The following is a 22,886-nucleotide window of genomic DNA, read 5'->3' on the forward strand; positions in this document are numbered from 1 at the left end:
TTGGAATAAGACATTAGATTTCAATAAGATTATAAGACACCCCCTAAAAAAACTGTCATTTTCTTCAGAAAATCACACTGCTGCCAATCAGTATAGCCATAGAAGCCAAGTTAAATCAAAAGAAAGACTGCTCACGACGGATTCTGAAAACAATAGTTACTATAAATGCAAAGAACGAATATGCATATGTGAAAAGTGAGCAAAGGATGTGACAAGTTACAACGTCGAAACTGGATGCAATTGCATACCGAACTCCCTACGGTATTGCCTCAACAAAGCTGTTGTATCAAGTTTGCAAGTGACTGTATTTATGTCATCTTATTACTCATCCTAATGCGATTCTCTCTTTTGCAGGTGGGGGCATGAGTTCTGTTATAATTGTGGAGCCGAGTGGAAAGACAAAGGCAACATGTCCATTGCCGCTGTGGGATGAGGGCAATATTTTGTACATGATGAAGATGATGAGGATTTTGATGAAGAGGATGTGTCGAAGTCAGATTCCGAGGGGTATTAAGATTTTTATCACAAATGGTCTTTTATGTTCTACGAATCCATAATTTTAATCCTTTATGTTTAACTTCAATCAACGTGGCTTCATGTTTCCTCCCAAGCATTGATTTGGTCGTGCCATCCAGATACGTAAAAAACTCCGTTAGTGTGCTGATGTGGCACACATGTGGGAGTCAGGACTCGGGACCTACAACTTCATACATCATGTGTATTAGTGAGATTGTAAAAACAATTTGGTGGATCGATCGGACGAACTCGGACAGTTTCCAGTCTTAGACCACAGTTGTTGAACCTGGATACCAATCGTAGTGATTTGCTTTGTTAGAAGTGGTTCGGCTGGGTTGATTTGTTTAAGTGCAAGGTAACAAACGTTGCTCTTTAATTTGTCAAAGTGTTTGGGACTGTCAAATTTAGCTGCAGAAGCTGCATGGTCATCATTAATCGTGTTTACTGAATAAAGCATGCTTAGCATTACAGAAAATTCTGTTTGGTGCCACTTACGCGGATGATTGACATCTTATAAATACTGTAGAAAATGTTGAAGAAGATATTTTTCATTCATTAGCTTAATTGACAGTACACAGAGATATATATAGTCACAAAGACTCTTTACATAAGTGACCTTATTTTCTACAACTAATTACACAAATACCACAACTAACTATTTACTGTTGTAACTAACTTGTGACTGGTTTAGATCTCTCAATACACCCCCTCAAGCTGAGCTTGGGATCAATTGAAGAACCAAGAGGAAGCTTGGATTTGAGAGTAGCAAATCGACTTTTGGACAGAGACTTGGTGTGTATGTCAGCGAGCTGATCCTGACTACAAACAAAGTGAACCTTGATGAGATTAGCTAAGACCAACTCGCGAATATAATGATAGTCAATCTCCACGTGTTTGGTTCGGGCAGGAAAGACCGGATTAGAAGCAAGAGAGATGGCTGAAATGTTATCACACCAGAGAGTGGGAGCCTGAGAGAGAGGAAAACCAAGGTCACGAAATTTTTTACAGATCCAAGTCAGTTCAGCTGCAATGTGGGCTAGAGATCTGTATTCCGCCTCTGTGGATGACCGTGCCACAGTAGCCTGTTTCTTGGCACTCCAACTGATAAGATTGGATCCGAGAAAGACATTGTAACCACTAGTAGAACGGCGATCAAAGAGACAGCCAGCCCAGTCTGCATCGGAGAAGGCTATGAGATTAGTGGCACCCTTTCTGAACCATAGACCTTCAGATACAGTACCCTTGAGATAACGAAGAATTCGTTTGGCAGCTTGCATGTGTTGGTCTCGAGGAGCATGCATGAACTGACAGATTTGATTCACAGCAAACGAAATATCTGGACGTGTCCATGTCAAATACTGTAAACCACCAACAATGGATCGATACTCAGTTGGATTAGAGAAAAGAGGACCACTGTGATCCAATTTGTTAGAGCTAAGGGGAGTGCAGCAAGGCTTCGCACCAGCCATATTAGTTTTCCGGAGAAGATCAAGTAAATACTTTGTTTGATGGAGGAAGAGACCTGTGGAAGATCGTTGAATCTCTAAACCCAGGAAGTAGTGCAGTGGACCCAAATCCTTTACTGGAAAAATAGCACTGAGATTTTGAATGAAGAGACTGCATAAGGAAGAGTCAGGTCCAGTGACTAAGATATCATCTACATACACAAGCACCATGACAGGAGTAGGACCAGGGAGAACAAATAAGGAAGCATCGGAGGAAGATTGCTGAAAACCAAGCTGAAGAAGAGCTTGAAACAGTTTGTCAAACCAAGCCCGAGGGGCTTATTTGAGACCATAAAGGGATTTCCTTAATTTGCAGACATGATGCGGCATAGTAGGATCAGAGAAACCGGGAGGCTGCTGCATGTACACATCTTCCTTCAAATCACCATGAAGAAAGGCATTACTGATGTCTAACTGATTTAGAAACCAATTGAACTGCACAGCAAGAGAGAAAAGGATTCTAATGGTGACTGGTTTAGCCACAGGACTGAAGGTCTCTTGAAAATCGATACCTTCCTGCTGATGATACCCCTTTGCCGAGCTTAAAGCGCTCAACAGTACCATCAAGTTTCTTCTTGATTCGGAACACCCACTTGCAGCCAACCACATTGTAGGAGGAAGATGGAGGAACAAGGGTCCAGGTGCCTGTTGATTGTAATGCTTTAAACTCATCTTGCATGGCAGATCTCCAATGAGCATGTTTAGATGCTTGCAGATATGTAGTTGGAATAAAGTCAATATCAGATGGAAGAGGATGTTTGGTAGCTGCATAAACTTTGGGCTTGAAGATACCAGCTTTGGAGCGAGTGATCATAGGGTGAGTATTGGGAAGGGGCAGTGACATAGTTGTTGCAGAGGAAGATACGGATGCATTATTCAGAGAATCTGTACTTGGAGCAGCAGTAGGAAGAATGGACTCTTGAGTATGGCCAACGTGTGGACTTGAAGGAAAACAATCAGAGGTAGATTGCAAATCTAGAACCAAAGGTCCAGGAGGAACACCAGTATGCTGAGAAACGGAGAACTGCAGATCCATGGGAGTGGTAACAGAGTCTGAAGACAGAACATGGATGGTAGGAGAAGACTGAAACGGATATGTTGCTTCATCAAACTGCACATGTCTGGAAATATAGAGACGATTAGTGACTGGATCAAGGTATCTATAACCTTTGTGCTGTAAACTGTACCCCAGAAACACAGAGCTTTTGCTTTTAGCGTCCAACTTGGAATGAGTATAAGGTTTGAGCCACGGGAAACATCGACAGCCAAAGACTTTGAGTCTGGAGTAATCTGGTGGCTTGAAGAAGAGTAATTCCCAAGGAGATTTAGAGAGGCCAGAGATTGGCAACCTGTTAATAAGATACACAGCCGTGGAAAAAGCTTCCACCCAATAGAGATGTGGAACATTAGAAGCAACAAGTAATGTACGGGCAGTTTCCACGATATGGCGGTGCTTTCTTTCAACACAGCCATTTTGTTCAGGAGTGTGAGGACATGTTAATCGATGAATAATACCATGAGTGTGAAGAAAAGACTCGAACTGAGCACCAATGAATTCACCCCCTGAATCTGAATGCACAACTTTGATTTTATTTCCAAGTAGATTTTCTACATATTGTTTGAATACAACAAAAGTAGAATAGGCATCATTAGCTTAATTGACAGTACACATAGATATATATAGTCACAAAGACTCTTTACATAAGTGACCTTATCTTCTACAACTAATTACACAAATAAATACATGTCACAAACAGAGTGCATCAAAATAGAAAGGTTGCCACGTTAGTCAATTAAGTGGGAAAAGGATCCTCGTCGGATCTTTTTCTTAGAAATCCTAAGGATCACGTGATCGTGATCGTTCATCGTACATCGTGCGGTAAAAAATTATTTCAAAATTTAAATTTTAAAATTAAATATAAATAGTACCTAATGAAAATTGACTGCACGATGAACGGTCACGATCACGGGATTCTTAGGAAAATGATCTGACGAAGATCCTTTTCCAATTAAGTGGCTCGTCTGTGGGCATGTGTGGTGTCTCGCAATTGATCGGTTTGAGACTGATCTATTTGCCCATCAAATTAACGATAATGCGAGAAAGACCAACTATTTAGATCAAATTTTGTAAACTAGATGGTGTTGCTGTTGATCATTAAATATTACTTAAGTATTGATTAATGTATTTTTTTTAAGAAAGTACGATATTCATTAATACAAAAAACACATACAAAGAGACGATATGGTGCTAAAATAGGTCTCAATAAAAATCTTGTTGGGGATTTCAACCATGTCTAAGAAAAAAAAGAGTGTTTTGCACAAATTTCATATTAATAAAACATTATATAATTTGTAAATTTGGTCCAAAATAATTAATCCATCTGATATTATCATTAAGTTAAATGACCATTTGACGTTGAGAGACGTAATAAGTACGACTAAGAAAAGTATTTTAGAAAGGGAAAGCAATGTTGACATGGAGTGCCTAACCACCGATCGGTAAAAAATATGTAAAACACAAAAAGCAATGCAGACGATCCAAACATAGAGAAATATGGTGGGAGGATAACGAAATAAAGATTGATTGGACACAACACATCACAAAATTGTACCAAAGGATAGACTCTTTATTTGGGTTTGGATGGACTCTTTATTTGGTTTCCTAACCGACGTAATATCGGTTAAAAAATGTCATAAGATTATTGATTACAATGTGACGTGTGTATAGATATGTCTTGGAGAAAGAGGGAATATATTGATTATTATTTACATGTAGTGTTTACACACATTGTAAAAATTAAGTTATCAGAATTATATTCTAATATTTCATTACTTATTAATGATCATGGTAAGAGAAGGTTTGTCTTAAACAATTGGCAAGTATGTATTTTGGAATAAAGAAGAGTAATTTGGTTGTATATGTTCTTGGTCTTTTTGGCTAAACCAAGGGTTAAGTTTGATATATATATTTATGCCCCAAAGGTGCACTAAAGGCCATAATTAGAATTTGATGTGTGCAGAAATATATCTTTTTATAACTTTAATAAGTTGCTTTTACATGTGAGTCGCACATACATAAGTAGACATTACATGTAAAAAGTTGTACTATTGAATTTTAGTTCTTTTTACAAGATGCACTATGTTACTATTAAGAGTAATGCGAGGGATACCACATTTAGACTACATTGGGATATCATCTTATGTGACAAGTAATGTACATCATTAACATCTAATGAGATAAATTCATAAATTAACGTGACAATTGCACATCAATTACCACATCAAATGATATGTGAATATGATCTAAATATGTAATCTCCTACCATTTTCCTGCTACTAATGCCATTCTCTAACTATTTTTATTGGAAGAGAATGATAATTCACATTCTCTACCTTGAGATTTGATTATTAGAGTTAAATAATGATGGGCAATTGATTGTATGGTTTATTAATTTGTCTTCTTTTCTATTCAAAATATGAAAATGGAATATTGTGTTAATGGTGTTTGTTTGATCATATTTGGCCTCTCGTGAACATCATTTATACGGAAAGAGATCCTCTCCGGATCTTCTCTTCCAAAGTCTAGGGACCAAGTGATTCGAGTCTTTAAAATTTGATCAAACGGCTAAAAATGAAGAAATTAGTAAAAAAATTTGAAAATTATAATAATTTTTACCGTTTGATCAAATTTAAAAAATTCAGATCATTTAATTCCTGAGTTTTGGAAGGAAAAATCCGAAGAGGATCTCTTTCCCATTTATCCTTATAAGGGAGTAATATCTTATGTTTTACATGAATTGGGAGAATAGTTGATGACTTTAGAACTCGACTTCGTATAACCGCCATAGTACTGCTATTATTGCCTCGTCACATCAAAATCTTATTTAAAGAAAACACTATCAAATATATTATGGTCCATGTATATATATCTTAGTGAAAAAAAAGGGTCAACTTGTTAATCTAACAGTTACTAACATGAACACAAATACATTATTTTCAAACAAAAAATTATTACTCTTATCATGTATTTGTATGGTTTCTTTAGCAAAGATGAGACCTATATGTGTATGAGCTATCTTTATATTAGACAGATGATACAAATGATGGTACAAATATTTGGTAAGTGTAGATTTCAAACATATCTTTTCCATGATGTCTTGCTTACGGGTGTTTTTTTTTGTGCAACTTGTTTTTCTATTATACCCGGAATTTTACATAATTCTTTGACCAAATAAAATATTGAAATATCTTGAATCTATGTTATTTCGTAATAATTTTCCTTTTTGGTACCACTCTATTTGAACCCAAGCCTAATACTAAAGTTACTAAACTCATCAGAGAAAAAAATGGTTAAATATTTAGGGAAATTAATTAATATTTTATTTTAGAAAAATGTTAAGAAAACTCTCTTGAAGTGGGATTGTTCATAAATTATCTGTCAACTCACAATTTAATGTTAATTTCATGCCAACAATGTAAAATATTGTACAAAAAAAAACATAGATGATAGAGATTCAAATCCTACTTTTGAGAATTTTTTTTTAGGATTTTTTTATTTTAATATGGAGATAATTGTAGAATTAATATTTGCTTTTTAATTTAATTGGAGCTTTAAATTTAACAGAATGTGAAATAATGATTAGTTTAGATAACTTCGTTAGAATTCTAGTCTTTAATTTATCATTTTAAACCTTTTATTAAGAATGAAAATTTTGATAAGAGTTATATGAACGGACGATTGAAACAAATTGTGACAAGTTCAGCTATTTAGTTGGTTGGTAAAGAATTTCGTAGCCAATCAATACTACAATCTAGTGATATTTCTCTTAACTTGTAAGTGAGATGTCTTAAATTAAATCTTATAAATGACGAATTCAATACTAAATTAAATTGTTTATTTCGTGACTTGAATCAATACTCAATTATTTCCTATAATATTGTGGATGACAGCAAAAAAGTTAGTTCCGATGACGTGGCCGGCGCTGGCGCTGAAAGAAAGGAAATCATCAGGATGGCGAGGAGAAAGAGAGTGCGTGCATGCAACAAAAAGCGATGGTGGTCGTTACTACCCAACAACCGCCACTTCCACTATTATTCCACTGACGCATTGTCAGGACAGATCTCCACCGTCCATCTCAGCCTCACGCTCACTCCCGGCCCCACTAGGATTGCCCGTTCGCACGGTCCACGAAGACACCAGATCCCACGCAATCCAAAAAAATATTACAGAAATTAATTCGACGAAATAAAAAAGGTTTCTTTTGTTGTCAGAGGTGCATAAATTAAATTATTAAAGTTTGAATGAAAGAAAATTACATGGGGAATGTAAAATAACAAAATGTATGAAAATTCAAAATTATGGGTGAAAATCATCTTCTAATTATATTAAGATGTCACCAAGCCACACGATTCATGCTATATATCGGAGAAGGATATGTGAATCTTCAAATTATGTCCGTTTATTATATATGTTCAGTTTTTATCAGGTACTATTTATATTTAATTTAAAATAAAAATATTTAAAATAATTTATAACCGTACGATGTAAGATGAACCGACACAATTTAAGGATTCTCATAATTTTACAAAGTCCGACATGCTTATGTATCAGCAATTGAAAAAAGTCGGCAAGATGAAAAGGCTTGCCTAAAAAGTATCGGACCCAAATTGCAAGATAGAAAGGATACTTTTTTGCTCAACAAGATTCTTTTTTACGTTTAATAATTTCGATTCTTCTTCTTCGCACTTTTAAAGTAGCAAGATGATCAAAACTGTTTATTTATATCTAAATTTTAAAAACAATTTGCCAAAAATAAATGTAATTAAGACTTGGTTTAAATGTTTGATTAATGATTCTCAAGAGCTAAAATGAAAAGATCGTCATTCAGTGTGTTTGAAACACAGATATATACATCATATGTCACTGTATAATTGAAGAAACAATTAAAAATAAAAATTTCACGTTTATAATAACATATGATATGTGTTTCGGACACATTAAAAATCCGATATTGTCAAAACATTAGTAAAAAGTAAATAAAAACAAGAGTAAAATAGGAAAGCTCCGGAAAACAAGAAAGGGAATTACACTGCAACTGCAAGAAACCAAAAAGCCACCCACTTTCATCTTCTCACTCCACTTTTCAACACCTGTTTTCAACCTTTCCACGCCCAATTTCTCCCACATTTCCCCTTTTTTTTTTATAGAATTCTTTTTTTATTCTTCTCAATGTAATAAAAAAAATAAAAAAACCACTCTCTCAATTTTCAACTCTCCAACATCTTTTTTCTTCCATTTTTCTTCGTTGCCCGCAGTTGCTGTGTGATCCAATGTCGGAGCCGGACACTGGACCCGAATTCTACGCAGGCCGGCCCAGGCCGTGGCGACCCAATGATCTGGTAAACGGGGGCGGAAGCGGCGTGGGAAGGGCAGCGTACGGCGTCCCATCGGGCGGTGTGGCCGTGTGGCCCAATGCGAGCGAGACGGTGCCGCCGGAGACGCTGGGGGGACTTGTGCGGGAGTTCTCGAAAGCGGCGGCGGAGATTGCCGTGGAGTTCGGGAAAGGGTGCAGGGATATAGTGCGGCAGAGCCTAGGGAATCGGGACTCGGTGTTGGGGAGGAGCTTGGGGAAGGTAAGGGAGTCGTACTTGGGGAAGAGAGTGACGCAGCTTCGCAGGAAATTGGGGATCGTGAACGAGTATCTGCCGGAAGATAAGGATCCGATTCATGCTTGGTCGGTGATTGCCTGCGTCACGATTCTTGCTTTTGCAGGTGCGTGAGTGTGTGTTGTGTTTGATTGCCGAGAAGATGGGGAGGAGGAAAACGAGTTTTTGTGGCCTTTTATCCACTGTTTGGTTGCTGAGAAAATTCAGGACTAATAGATTCTTTTGTTGGATAAGTTATGCTTGCTATGAGTTCTGAATTTTTATTTAATTCGATTTTTTTTAAGACATGAACCGGAAAATTTTCTGACTCGGGATTTTGTCCTGTATTGTGAAATGTTATCTTGTGTTTGGTTTCTGAGAAAATGAAGGAAATATGACTTGAAAATGTCACTGTTTTAATTTATTTCATTTTCGGATCCCGAGGGAGTCGTACCAAGTGGTCAACGGAGCTTGCTAAATCTGCATGATATCCTTTCTCGAGAACCAAACAGAAATTCTGGAAATCCTGGAAATTTTCCGAGAAAATTTCCTACAACATATTTGGTTTCACAGTGCTAGAAATTTGACATTGGTTGATTCATGGGGTGCTTTTTTGTTTTAATTCTCAAGCGTAATTGGGACTTTAAAATCGATGTCCATCTTACTGACACGGATTTTCAAATTTCCAGTGGTGTATGTGAATGTCGAAACTACTCCTTCCGGTCCTGCCCCGGAAGTAAAGAAGATATACATTCATCCTCCGAGTGCTGCCCGCGTAATGCTTCCAGATGGTAGATTCATAGCATACAAGGAGCAAGGCGTTCCGGCGGACAGAGCTAGGTTTTCAATCATTGCTCCACATTCTTTCCTTTCGTCCCGCCTCGCAGGTTGCACATTTTGGATGTTGAAAGCAAACAGATAACCTCTCTGTTAACGCACGTTGTGCAATTTCTTAGTTTTGTGTCATTGTTTTGAACATTAGGAATACCTGGACTCAAGGCTTCCCTGTTGGAAGAGTTTGGCGTTCGCTTATTGACATATGATCTTCCTGGTTTTGGAGAGAGTGACCCTCACCCCAACAGAAACCTTGAATCTTCTGCAATGGATATGTTGCTCTTAGCTGATGCTGTTGGTGTGAATGACAAGTTTTGGGTTGTGGGATACTCGAGCGGAGGCTTGCATGCTTGGGCAGCGCTCAGATACATTCCTGATAGACTTGCAGGTATTAATGTCTCTTCTATATGATATTTCCATGTAAAAAATTTCAAGTATATGTCAACGATGAAGAATATGGGCACAAATACGAAGCTGTCACTGTATTTCGAGTGGCATTGCCACAGAGGAATATGCGTGCGGCTAGCTTCGAGTACTATTCATTCTGGCAATGACCTTGAGTTTTGCCATGTAGTCTGAAATTTCTGATTTTCATGCAAGATATAAGCCTGAAGATTTCTACATTTACGTGGGTGAGATGTTGCTAGATTTTCGTAACAAGCATTATAATATCATAGCCTGATATGGGATAAAACTAATTTCTAATGTATGATAAGTCTTTGATCAAATCAATATTCATGTAACTGGGACAAATAACATGTTTTGAGGAAATTTGGATCTCTGATGTATTCTATTCAAAAGCATTTTCTTATGATCCCTACCGGTCTAACTCGCAGGTGCAGCCATGTTTGCTCCAATGGTTAATCCGTATGATTCATTCATGAATAGGGAAGAGAGGCGCAGAACCTGGGAGAAGTGGACGCGAAGCAGAAAATTTATGTACTTTTTGGCTAGGAGGTTTCCTAGTTTTCTTTCTTACTTCTATCACAGAAGCTTCTTATCTGGAAAGCATGGACAAATTGATAGATGGCTGTCACTATCTCTGGGAAAGAGGGTGAGGATCGTTGTTCATCTTTTTGTTTACTAGTTGAAACGTTGACAAATTTGGCAACTAAAATTTTAATTTCCACATAAACGCATAAGCTGCATCTGTAACTAGGTATATGGACACATAATCGGACTGTAGAGTTCTTCTCTTCTAACGATGCCGAAAGAGTTTCATGTTTGATTTGTATATCCTAAACCTGTAGCAAAGCATCATCTTTAGTTGATTTTCCAAATTTTCTCAAAATTAATTATCTAGTGGTAGACCTGGAATATGATGCATCGAGAATTTTTAGAAGGTTTGGCTTCCATTCCACTCTAATTTGGTAACTGGGCTCCCATTTTGTCAGTGTTACTTTTAGAATAAACGAAAGGCCAAAGTAAGATTATCATCTTACCTGTATGGATTCTTATTCAAAACTTTATGTTGAATTTCTCCAGGATAAAGCTCTAATGGAAGACCCAATCTACGAAGAATTCTGGCAAAGGGATGTGGAAGAATCAATTAGGCAGGGAAATGCAAAACCCTTTGTGGAGGAAGCTGTTTTACAAGTGTCAAATTGGGGTTTCAGCCTTGCAGACCTCAAATTGCAGAAGAAAGAACGGGGGAAAGGCGTGGTCAATTGGCTCAAGGCCATGCTCACCTCTCAGGAGGAATTAATTGGCTTCCTTGGCCCAATACACATATGGCAGGTCTGAAGCATCTCCGTCATTTACATGTTTGTTTTTCGATTGTTTTACTGCTAAGGACTTGGAAAATTTTGATGGAAGACTGGTAATATGTTGAGTAGACTCGTAGATGGCAATGAGATCACTCATTGTACTAGAAGAATGTGAGATTGTTCTTAGGTTCAGAAACTAGTGTATGCCGTAGCATATTCGTTTACAGATTGCTGGTGATAGTTGTTTCCTTGTAACCACAACGAATCTCCAGCCGTTGAATTGCTTGGTTCAAATTATACAGGAGCCTTTAGTATTTCTTATCCAATGTATTACTTTCCTGTTAAATAAAGTATTAATCATGGGCATTTTCTCCACTGTTTGACAGGGGATGGATGATAAGGTGGTCCCGCCATCGATGACTGACTTTGTGCACCGGATTTTACCAGGAGCTGCAGTGCATAAGCTCCCATACGAGGGCCATTTCACTTACATCTACTTTTGTGATGAATGCCACAGACAGATATTCACCGCACTCTTTGGAACACCACAAGGGCCACTGAACTTCACAACAGAAGTAGATCAAAGTCCTCTTGAAGGTACTGAAGAGCAGGAAGAAGAGGAAAGTCCTCTTGAAGGTACTGAAGAGCAGGAAGAAGAGGAAGCGCGTGGTGATTCTGTTCCGGCACCAGCCGAGGCATGATTGTCCTAGTTTACTTCAGAGAGGTACAATGTATATATCATAGGGTTACTACGTTACTCTTAGAGTTTGAAAAAATCAAAGAAAGCAAAAAATAAACGAAAAGAAAGAATAGCTAAAGCATCCTGTTAATTCTGTTGCTCAGAGTTTTGGATGTTATCAGGTGGAGTATGACTTTTGGAGGAAGTTTTGTCGAACAACAAAAATATACAAAGAAATCGTATCGTTTTGATTTTCAATCATTTGCTCAAATTTTCATTCAATTTTTGCTTCCGAACTGCTCTGTTTTACACATCGTTTCAATACGTAACCCAAATGTCAAACCGAGCGCTTATCACCGCAAGCAACTTAGGTTAACCAGATTGAGCTTAGCCAAGTTGGCTAGAACAGTGTGCGCTTTGACTAAATGATCCGAACTGACAAACGCATGAGTGAATACCGTAATAGACAAACGCGTGACAAACGCATGAGTGAATACCGTAATAGACAAACGCGCGTCGCCATATGTTAACCTAAATTTACATATTGATAAACTCAACTTTACAAGTCCTCGCCTGATGGAACATCGAAAACTCTTTGTACAACTCCTCCTTCTTGCACCAGCTCTGCTCCAATTCACAGGTATAAAGTATCATCCTCTCTAACAAGTACTTAGCCACTTCCATCTCAACCCGGCGTCCCTTGAATCCCTGTATGGAGATGGTCTTGAGATGTGACAACAAACAAATAGGCACGACCGCTGGTCGGTTCCATCGAAGCTCTGAACATTTTTCATCGCAGTTTGTTTTCCGACAGTAAAAGAATTAGGAAGTGGGAAGTGACTTTAAGACAAGCATGTTAGTATAACGTAGCAGAAGTATTCAGCAATGACATTATCTATGGACAACTCAAACAAGATTAGAGAGAGCACTTGTCTGCACATCTTCTCCTCACTATGTTGCATGCAGCACAAGGACTTACAACAACTGGTGGACTTGGAGTCGGAGTTAGCGTTGGAGGAGACGATGGTGAAGAAGAAGGAGGAGGTTGAGACATAGTTGATGAAGTGGTTGCGTAATTTGTGTTCATTGTTTCAGTACTGCACTCCATTGCAGCTAAAGCTTTGAGCTTTATTTTGGACTTGGTATATGTTTAGAGCTAGAGAGAGAGAGAGAGAGAGAGAGAGAGAGAGAGAGAGAGAGGTGGGGTTTGTTTGAAGTGCAAAGTGAGGGTATAAATAGGGAAGATGAAGCTGGGGGATGAGGTGTCATATGACGTCAGCTGTTGAATATTATTATGTATTTGATTAGGCTGCGGCTTCTGCTGCCAATATAATGACAGAATTATATATTTAATTTCTAATTATTATGCATTTTCAGCTCTTCAATAAGAAAACATCTTTTGCATTGAGGTTTCATCAACATCAAGAACTTCGACATGGACGAACTTAAGACTTGGAAAACACATTGCTGCAGGGGGATCAAAAGATATTACATCCGTCAATAAGAAATATGCTGAAATTGACCATTCTTATTTCTAAAAATGCGGAAACTAATTCGATTGGGGATCAGATAAGTTTTCTATATTCTTGGAGATTCGTACAATCTAGGGATTGTCGTGCGGTAAGTAATCACACTTTTAAAGAGAATGCAATATCTATTCCGTGATATCATTTTGGATTCTCGTTGTTTTGATACAAATTCTATATAGTAAAAGGAGTCGTTTTTTTACTAGTATAAATACTCATTTCTAAGGTTTATCTCTGATAATACAATTATTGCATACTTTATTCTCTTACCCACTATTTGAGTCCCATAAATTGCTTATTAACTTGACTTTCGGAGAGCCTTTGGTCGGTACCCCACTGGTGCCTAGGTGATCTTACGATCGCTTAGTCTTTTACATGTAGTCGAGTTTGTGCATCTCCTCCACATAAGGTGATGCGCGAATTTAGTTCCAAGAATTGGTGATTTCAATTTCATTAATAGTGAATTCATATTACCCTGACCAAATCACTCTACCACAATCATGTCTACCTCAAACCAACACCCATGCGTCTCTGTCGCCCCACGACACGACGACACTCCCGTTGGCGAAGCTACCCTTACCATGGATCAAATCTGGAAAACTCTGATGAAGATCAATGCCTCTAGTAACGAACTTTGAAAGGCTTCGAAGGCCCTTCAAACGAAAGAACGACCAAAGCGTATTTGCCTCGAAAGACGTATGAAAGCCTGTGAGACACTTTCTTTGGCCTTGAGGAGTCACCGGCTCTGGCAACGCCAGGCCGCCGCCCCCGCGAATCGCCAACATCTGTATATTTTCTCCAGTGAGCAATCTATTACTTAATATGGAGATCATTTGCACAAACAAACATCATAGATAATCCCCTAAGTGGTTACCATAAACACAAGCACTATCGTACAAGCATAAGCACCACCAGAACAAATATATCACAAAGATGACATATGACGCTACAGACCTATCCTGAGAAATACGCAGTGTCATTTCCATCAAGCAAGACCACAACAAAGCCATTGTTGGAAAATGAGGCAAAATCACTAAACACTACTAGCTAGACGCAGTACAAACACCCCTGCACTGATCCGAAAGTGATAGCCACCGATTGGATCATCTTCAATTCGAAAATAAGGACACTTAACCAAAACCACCATCAAATTTACCGGTCCAAGAGAGATCCACAACTACCGTGAGCCAAGTAAGGCGTAGCTGCCACAAAACTATCTAGGGAAGTCAGCGCCGCCACAAATTGGTAAAAAAGATCGACTCCGCCCTTGGAAACCAAGCCAACAAATATTAAGAGCAATTCCACCCATGGAGCCCTTTGTTAACTATGATCAATATTATACAGTAAGGAAGACTAAGAATGTAACAGACTTAGAGAGAGAGAGAGAGAGAAAGAACTTAGAGAGAAGATGAATATCTCTGATATATTTCTTAACTTCCAAGTAATACAGTGTTGAGGCATTTATAGTCTTACACTTACACAGCTAACTTCCTTAACTAACTTCTTCTTTAATCTAATTACAAGTGGCAACATCTTATACACCAATATCTCTATTCTATCATCCCCCCGCAAACACATGATTCGATGCTCGAAGCATGAGGTTGGTACAGTGAGTACGAAACAGAGGAGAACTCAACCCTTTAGTCAAAATATCAGCAAATTGCTCTTTAGAGGACACAAACTGAACAAAAAGTTGTTTCTTGGCAACGCGTTCACGCACAAAATGAACATCAACCTCTATGTGCTTAGTACGTTGATGTTGAACCGGATTAAAAGCCAAAGCAATGGTGGACAAATTATCACAAAATAAAACCGGAGGTGATGTAAGAGGAACCTGCAGAAAGACTAACAGTTGCTGAATCCAGTCTAATTCAGCGGAAGTAGAGGACAAGGCTCGATATTCAGCCTCTGTGGATGAGCGAGAAACTGTCAATTGTTTCTTTGAAGACCAGGATATAGGATTGTTTCCTAAAAACACAGCCATGCCAGTGGTAGAACGCCTATCATTAGGGTCACCTGCCCAATCAGCATCACTAAAGGCTTTTAATTGCAGTGGTCCTTGTGAATAAGTGAGGCCATGATGAATGGTACCCTTTAAGTACCTCAAAATGCGGTTGACAGCAGTGAAATGAGCAATCATAGGCTGTTGCATGAATTGACATACTTGATGGACAGAAAATGCTATATCTGGCCTTGTAAAGGTGAGGTACTGCAATGCACCGACTACACTCCTGTACAACGTTGGATTGTTATAAGGAGCACCATCATCTTTGAGAAGCCGGTTATAAGGCAAACAGGGAGTCTCACATGACTTGGACTCAAGCATCTCAGTTTTAGTAAGGAGATCCAAAATATATTTGGATTGAGACAAACATAAGCCATGTGCAGTGCGAGAGATTTGAATGCCCAGAAAGAAATGCAGATCCCCCAGATCCTTGATATCAAATTCCTTGGTTAAAGCACTAATAACCTGTTGCATAGCTGCATCTGCATTCCCTGTGATAATAATATCGTCCACATAAAGCAGCAAGATGACAATACCAGAGTCAACTGTCTTGACAAACAGAGAGGAGTCAGAATAAGTGTGTTGAAAACCCAAAAGAGGCAAGAACTTGGTAAATCGGTCATTCCAAGCTCGAGGGGCTTGCTTAAGTCCATATAGGGACTTGTGCAACTTGCAAACAAGGTGAGAAGTAGTGACATCAGCAAAACCAGGAGGCTGGGTCATATACACCTCTTCATCCAAAATGCCATGTAAAAAGGCATTCTTGACATCTAGTTGCCTAAGGGGCCAATGAAATTGAGCTGCCAAAGCCAATACTAGGCGAACCGTGGTAGGTTTAACCACAGGACTGAAGGTTTCCCCATAATCAAGACCCGGTTCTTGACTAAACCCTTTAGCAACAAGCCGAGCTTTATGGCGAGCAATGGTGCCATCAGAATGTTTCTTGATCTTGAATATCCATTTGCAACCGACCAAGTTCTTTGTAGAAGGTAATATCACCAAACTCCAAGTACCTTGTTTATGTAAAGCACTGATCTCCTCTTGCATAGCTTTCAACCAAGTAGGATCCTTCATTGTTGTTTTATAAGAAGTTGGTTCAATAAGGGACAAATCAGTGCAGTCAGACTCCTGAATAGTAGCTAATAAAGCTTTGGTCTTGATAATACCACTTTTGCTCCGAGTTTGCATAGGATGCAAATTGAGGGGTGGAACCTCCAACACCTCTTGCAAAGTATCAGGACCAAAGGACACTGCTGGAGAAGCATCAGAACCAGGGACAAGTGCCACAGGGACAAGGACTAGAGAATGAGAAGTGGAAGAACCAGTAATGGATGGAACAGATAGGGGTGAAGAAGGAATAGGAGAGATGGATATGGGAGAAGGAGCAAGTGAGGATGAGGAGGCAGGATTGGTATGAGATGATGGTGATCGAAATGATGAATGAGACATAGGTAACTCAACATTGTCATTAGAAATCACAGGTGCGGGAAGTGTGAAAGTAGGAACTGAAGAAGAGTTATATGAGTTTGTAGAGTGGACCAACAAAGTTGTGTAAGGAAATTGATCCTCATCAAACACAACATGTCTCGAAATATAAACTCGCTGTTTAGAAACCTCATAACATATATACCCTTTATATTTGGTAGCATAACCCAGAAAAATACACTTGGTGGTCTTGGCTTGTAATTTAGTAGAATTATAAGGCTTTAACAAAGGATAACATGCACACCCGAAAATTCGGAGATGAGAGATAACAGGAAGATGACCAAACAAAAGTTCAAAAGGAGATTTATGTCCTAGCACAGAAGAGGGCATTCGATTAATGAGGTAGACAGCTGTTTGACAAGCATACGACCAAAAACTAGCAGGTAACCTAGCTGTTTGTAATAGGGTCACAGTAGTTTCAATAACATGCCTATGCTTTCGCTCGGCTAGACCATTTTGCTCGGGTGTATGTGGGCAAGAAAGTTGATGAGTAATTCCCTTATCAAGAAGAAAGGACTAAAAAGCCTTACTAACATACTCACCCCCTCCATCACTCTGTAAGGTTTGAATAGCAGTTGCAAACTGAGTAAGAACAAATGAATAAAATGCAACAAAAGTAGCAAAGATATCAGATTTGTTGATCAAAGGAAACAGCCAACAATGTCTTGTATATTCATCGATAAAGGTCACATAATATCTGTAACCATCAATGGAAATAGAAGGAGCTGGACCCCAAAATTCACTATGAATAACAGCAAAATTTTTTACAGACTTATTAGTACTTAGGGAAAAGGGAAGCTTACAAAACTTGCCCTCCAAACAGCTAGAGCACATTACAGGTAATGAAGACATGGAACAAGGAATATTAGCTTGCTTTAGCATCAAAGAACCAATGTTATTAGATGGGTGACCTAGTCTGTTATGCCAGGTTGTAGAATGAACATGCTGACCAAGGAATGCTTTAGCTGGAAATGGAGCTGAATGTGTAGAATGAGATGTGGCAGAAAGACAAGGGATGGGATAGAGGCCATTATTGCATTTTCCCTTGTAAATGATCCTCCCTGTGGCCTTGTCCTGAATCCAGAAGCAGAAAGCATCAAAAATTAGCCAGCAGTTATTATCTAAACAGATTCGATGCACAGATAACAAGTTGTGTGTCAATTTCGGAACATAAAGCACAAAATTTAGCTTAATCGGATGCACAGAATTCAGTTTGGAAACATTGAGAACTGTGCTACCAATATGAGACACAGGCAAACCTTCACCATTGGCAGTTTGAATGGTCTCAGATGTAGGATATGGCGATGCCAAAGAGAGGTTACTGAGATCGGCAGTCATGTGATTAGTGGCTCCAGAGTCAGTGATCCACACTTGAGGATCGGAATAAGAAGGAGACGGTGAAGATGGTGACTGAGTCATCACAGTATGTAATGCTTGTGGAGATTGTTGATGAGGATGAAAATGTTGAGATTGCATTGATGAATGCTGAAATGGAGCATTATAGCTTGGAGCACCATATGTGGATGGTTGCACTTGAGAAGGATAGAACTGTCGGGTAGGACCACCAAAATTAGGACCCTTGTCATTGAAAAAACAGTACCATGTGCTGTGATTGTGCTTGCCACATATTTGACATGGAGCTTTATCAGGAGGTTTAGACTGGCAATATGGAGCAGTGTGTCCTTCAACATTACACGTTTGACAAGTAGGCAGCAATGGTGCACTTGGATGACCAAAATATGGTACTGGTGATTGACCAAGTATTCCTGGACTTGGTGTAGGGAGCACATGAGTTTGAGTATACTGTTTGGGTGAATAAAACCGAGCCCCTTGATGAAACTTGCCTTTCCCTTTGTTTTTATTCCCATTAAACTGCTTGTAACCTCCAGAAAAGAATTAAGACTGCCCAGATGCAAGATTAGGTGAGTGATTCTTGCCAGAATGAGAGACAGTATTAGCAACCATGGCAGTGATAAAAGGTGCAGTTGTGGAGGTTTCGACAATGACCTCTTCAGCAAGCAACTGAGATCGAAACTCCTTAAGAGAGATCACATTCTCACGACCCCGAATAACACAGCGAAAAGTGTTATATTCAGAAGGTAACCCATTGAGAGCAAGAATAACTATATCCTCATCCACAAAATAAACCCCAGCAGCAGATAAGTAATCTCTAGCCTCTTTAATTCTATGAAGATACTGAGACACCGAATCAGACCCTTTCTTTATCGTCTGAAGATTTGACTTCATTTGAAAAATGCTAGTCTTAGACACTGTAGAGAACTGTTCTTTCAGACGAATCCAAAGATCCTGAGAACTCTTACTACCAATAGCACAAGACAACGCAACAGGAGACAAAGTGGCTGTGATCAATTGCATTATAGCCCGATCATGCATTTTCCACACCACAAATGCATCAGATTCAGCAGAAGTACAAGAGCCAGAGTCAGTAGGAGAAACTGCAAATTGAAGTGGACAAGGGTGCGAGCCATCAACAAACCCCATAATACCATTGCTTTCCAACAAAAGTTGTATCTGAAAATTCCAATTGAGATAATTGGAGTCATCCAATTTGACATTAACCGAAGTCGAGATTGTGGAGATTAAAGCAGTAATCGGAGATTGCACAATTTGAAGTTGCGTTGCAGTCACCATTGAAATTTCGTCTGAAAAACTCTCAGAGGAATAATAGCAAACAGTTGATATGCAAGACGGAAGGAAGCAGAAAAGATGATCGAAGAAAGATCACGACCACCCAAGAAACCCTAGAAATCCAAATTAGAGGAAGAAGAAGAGAATCAGAGATCAGAAAAAACACAAATCAAGAAGAACGAATACACCTTCAATCGGAGCGGAAGCAGAGGATCGAAGATTATGCGCAGGCAACAATGGCGATTGATACCATGTTAACTATGATCAATATTATACAGTAAGGAAGACTAAGAATGTAACAGACTTAGAGAGAGAGAGAGAGAGAGAGAGAGAGAGAGAAAGAACTTAGAGAGAAGATGAATATCTCTGATATATTTCTTAACTTCCAAGTAATACAGTGTTGAGGTATTTATAGTCTTACACTTACACAGCTAACTTCCTTAACTAACTTCTTCTCTAATCTAATTACAAGTGGCCTCATCTTATACACCAATATCTCTATTCTATCACCCTTTCCCCTGGCAATTCACTATTCAATCCATCATATTAAACAGTAACTGCCTTAAATGAATAGTAACTACCATTAATGAACAGTAATTGCCATTTACATCTCCACCCTTGGAACCCTCCCCCTGTCAATAAGCAATCAAAATAATAGTTTTTTTTGTTTGTTTAAATAATAAAAAACCCTCTCTCTCTCTCTCTCTCTCTCTCTCTCTCTCTCTCTGACACAAAAAAAATAAAAAATTGCAAAGCCCTCGGGCCACAGGCCCGTCGACTCCCCACCCCCCCTTCGCTCGGGCTCCCACCCTCACTCGGGCCCTTCCCCGCTGGAGCTGCTCCCACCGGCCCTTAGGCCCTTTCTCCTCCCCTGTCGCCCAAGCAACCAGCATCCGCTGGAGTTGCTCTAAGCTACGTGCTGATTGTGTTTGGGTTTAGTTAAGGGAGTATTTCCCAACAAACATTTCTTCCCACTCAACAATATTCGTACTTGTTAAGTGAAAATCATACATATTTTAGATCAGGAAAAAAAAAATTAAGGTATACAAACATTGGGAGGTTGAACCTGATCGATGACTTTAAAAATGTTCAACATTGAAAAGAAGTATGTAAAATTCCAACGAGCTCGAATCCAAATTTGTGTTGGCTCAAACAACTTTTGGCACTCTAAAAAACTTCTCATGCATTCATCCAAAAAGAACAATAAAAAAAACTCAAGTATCCTAATAACCAAAGATTGTAGAAAATGTCAAGTGTCAGCTGAGGTGGGCTGTCAAAGCTGCCAATATTACAAGCAATGGAGGCGGATCTGCTCGTTTTGCCTCTACTAGGAATAAACTGTCTCACCGCCGGCGCCTCTACTAGCAACAAGCATTAACTCCACACCTGCATTCCTAATAAACCTTACCGCATCTGTAGCAGAAATAACTTCGGCACCTGCAATCAATCCACAGTAAATAGAAATTGATAGGCCCCTGAAATCAATTTTTTGAAACAGTACTGTATGGAGTAATTTTAAGAGCCACTAGACAAAGAGCTAGTACAAAACTGACCTGCACACCATGAGACTGCAACCCTCCATTCGTTCCACATAGAACCTACAGTTGGGACATCTCCTCCAATTTTTCTTTTGAACGAGGTTCCTCAGCATGATATCTTCAGCTTCCCTCTCATCCTTATTCAATTTCTGAAACTTAGCACAGTCGATCCCAACGTGCCAAGGAGCCAGACATTGCGCACAGAAGCATCTCTTACAATTAGGGCACTCCGATTGCCTCACAACCTCGTTCTCGTGATGATCAATAATTAACATTAGGGAGCAATTCTTGAAGGGACGGTAAAACTTTTGAGAGGCAGGAATCACAGCCTCACACAATGCAGTTCCCCACCTTTCAAACACGTTGGCGGGTACGATCGAATGACAGTGCTCGGGCTCTAGTGTTCCCGACGCACAGTCAGGATTAGGGCAACCGATGCCTGTCTTGAAGCTTGGAGCACACGTATTTGACCATGCAGTCCGTACAATATGAATGGCTGCAACTTTTAATGCCAAACGACTCGGATGCAGCCTTGGACTCGACACATATTTCACAAACAAAATCCTTCTGATCACCGTCGACATTCTTGGAGTTGGAAGACTCCCCAATTTCAATTACTTGTCTTGCATGGCTTGCAAGGCTTGCGGGACTGCTCTTTTTCATTGTCGTAGAGAGTCGTCTTTAGGAGTACTAACGCGGCGAAAGTAAGAGGATAACAAGAGAATTATCTAAGGGTTTAGGGGCCTTCTGTATATACATAATTATATCAATATACGTATGTCTCTTATTAAATGGATTACAAAATATGTGGTAAAAACCAATTTATACACTACCCAATTCAATGTGAATTAAAACTTGTAATCCTTTATACATAAGACTGTTCTAAACCAATTTGAACTCAAACGTTTAGCGGAAATATAGCTAGACTTATGCTCATATTATAACATTATATTCAACAATAACAAAGTTTGCCCCAAAAGAAGAACATGAAGAAACCTTTATTTGAGGTAATTGATAATACCTGGATTTGTTTTCTATTAACACGAAGTGGGACATATCGATTTGTTCTTCACCCTTATTATAACATGTAGAATGGTACACCGCGGTATCTTATGTTTATAGAGTAATTAGATTTTAAACTCTTTAGGTATTTTCCACTTTCATACCTCATTTTTAAAACAGTACAATGTCATACACACTATTATGATTTAGTTGCAATGTCATATCCAACTAACCATGACACAAGCCTTGTGCACCAAATTGTCATCTCCCTTGACATAAGGGAATAGAACTGCATTATTAAGAGGGATCCATAAATGACACCTTGATTTGAAAATATCTCCCACATATTTTTGTAATGCTCGTGAACTGCATTTTTAATCTCTTTGATCTAACATTTTGTAATCTATTACTTATTAACTTTGTATCAAATACTTCAAAATTTAGGAATTTGGAAGTCCCTTGTCCAAACATAACCAAACACCCTAGAATAAACAAAACTAAAGAGAGAGTTCAATTACTAATCCAACACAAAAAATAAGCAAATAATTACCATCAAATCTTAGTAAATAAACAGAGTTAAAACCAAATCTCAGTAAATCCTAAACAACAACTTTTGAAGCTTTCTTCTCTATAAACTCAACCTGACAAGTCCTGCTTGTCCCATGAAACATCAAAATTTTCTTGTATAACTCCTCCTGGTAACAAACATTTCTATCTGCATATATTGTCATCTTACTTAAAAGACAACCGTTGTTTAACAAATACTTTGCCACCTCCTTCTCAACCCGCCGTTCCT

The 22,886-nt window shown here is 38.8% G+C and overlaps 1 protein-coding gene across 1 annotated transcript; it reads left to right on the forward strand.

The window, feature by feature from the left end:
• Nucleotides 1-8,100: 8,100 nt before the first annotated feature.
• On the forward strand, nt 8,101-12,143 carry LOC103427185 (uncharacterized). Its single transcript, XM_008365256.4, has 6 exons — nt 8,101-8,793; nt 9,356-9,553; nt 9,649-9,888; nt 10,337-10,554; nt 10,986-11,237; nt 11,593-12,143. Exons 1-6 carry the CDS (start codon nt 8,352-8,354, stop codon nt 11,905-11,907), a joined length of 1,665 nt encoding a protein of 554 aa, XP_008363478.3. The 5' UTR covers nt 8,101-8,351; the 3' UTR covers nt 11,908-12,143.
• Nucleotides 12,144-22,886: the final 10,743 nt, after the last annotated feature.

This window comes from Malus domestica, chromosome 03 (genome assembly GCF_042453785.1).
Source record: "Malus domestica chromosome 03, GDT2T_hap1".
NCBI classification, from domain to species: Eukaryota; Viridiplantae; Streptophyta; class Magnoliopsida; order Rosales; family Rosaceae; genus Malus; species Malus domestica.

What these genes read in the sequence shown, in the direction of transcription:
- LOC103427185 (XM_008365256.4), top strand. Translation starts at nt 8,352, where the DNA reads ATGTCGGAGCCGGACACTGGACCCGAATTCTACGCAGGCCGGCCCAGG. An exon ending in CCTTTCGTCCCGCCTCGCAG is followed by an intron (nt 9,554 to 9,648) that starts GTTGCACATTTT and finishes TTTGAACATTAG; the next exon opens with GAATACCTGGACTCAAGGCT. An exon ending in GCCCAATACACATATGGCAG is followed by an intron (nt 11,238 to 11,592) that starts GTCTGAAGCATC and finishes ACTGTTTGACAG; the next exon opens with GGGATGGATGATAAGGTGGT.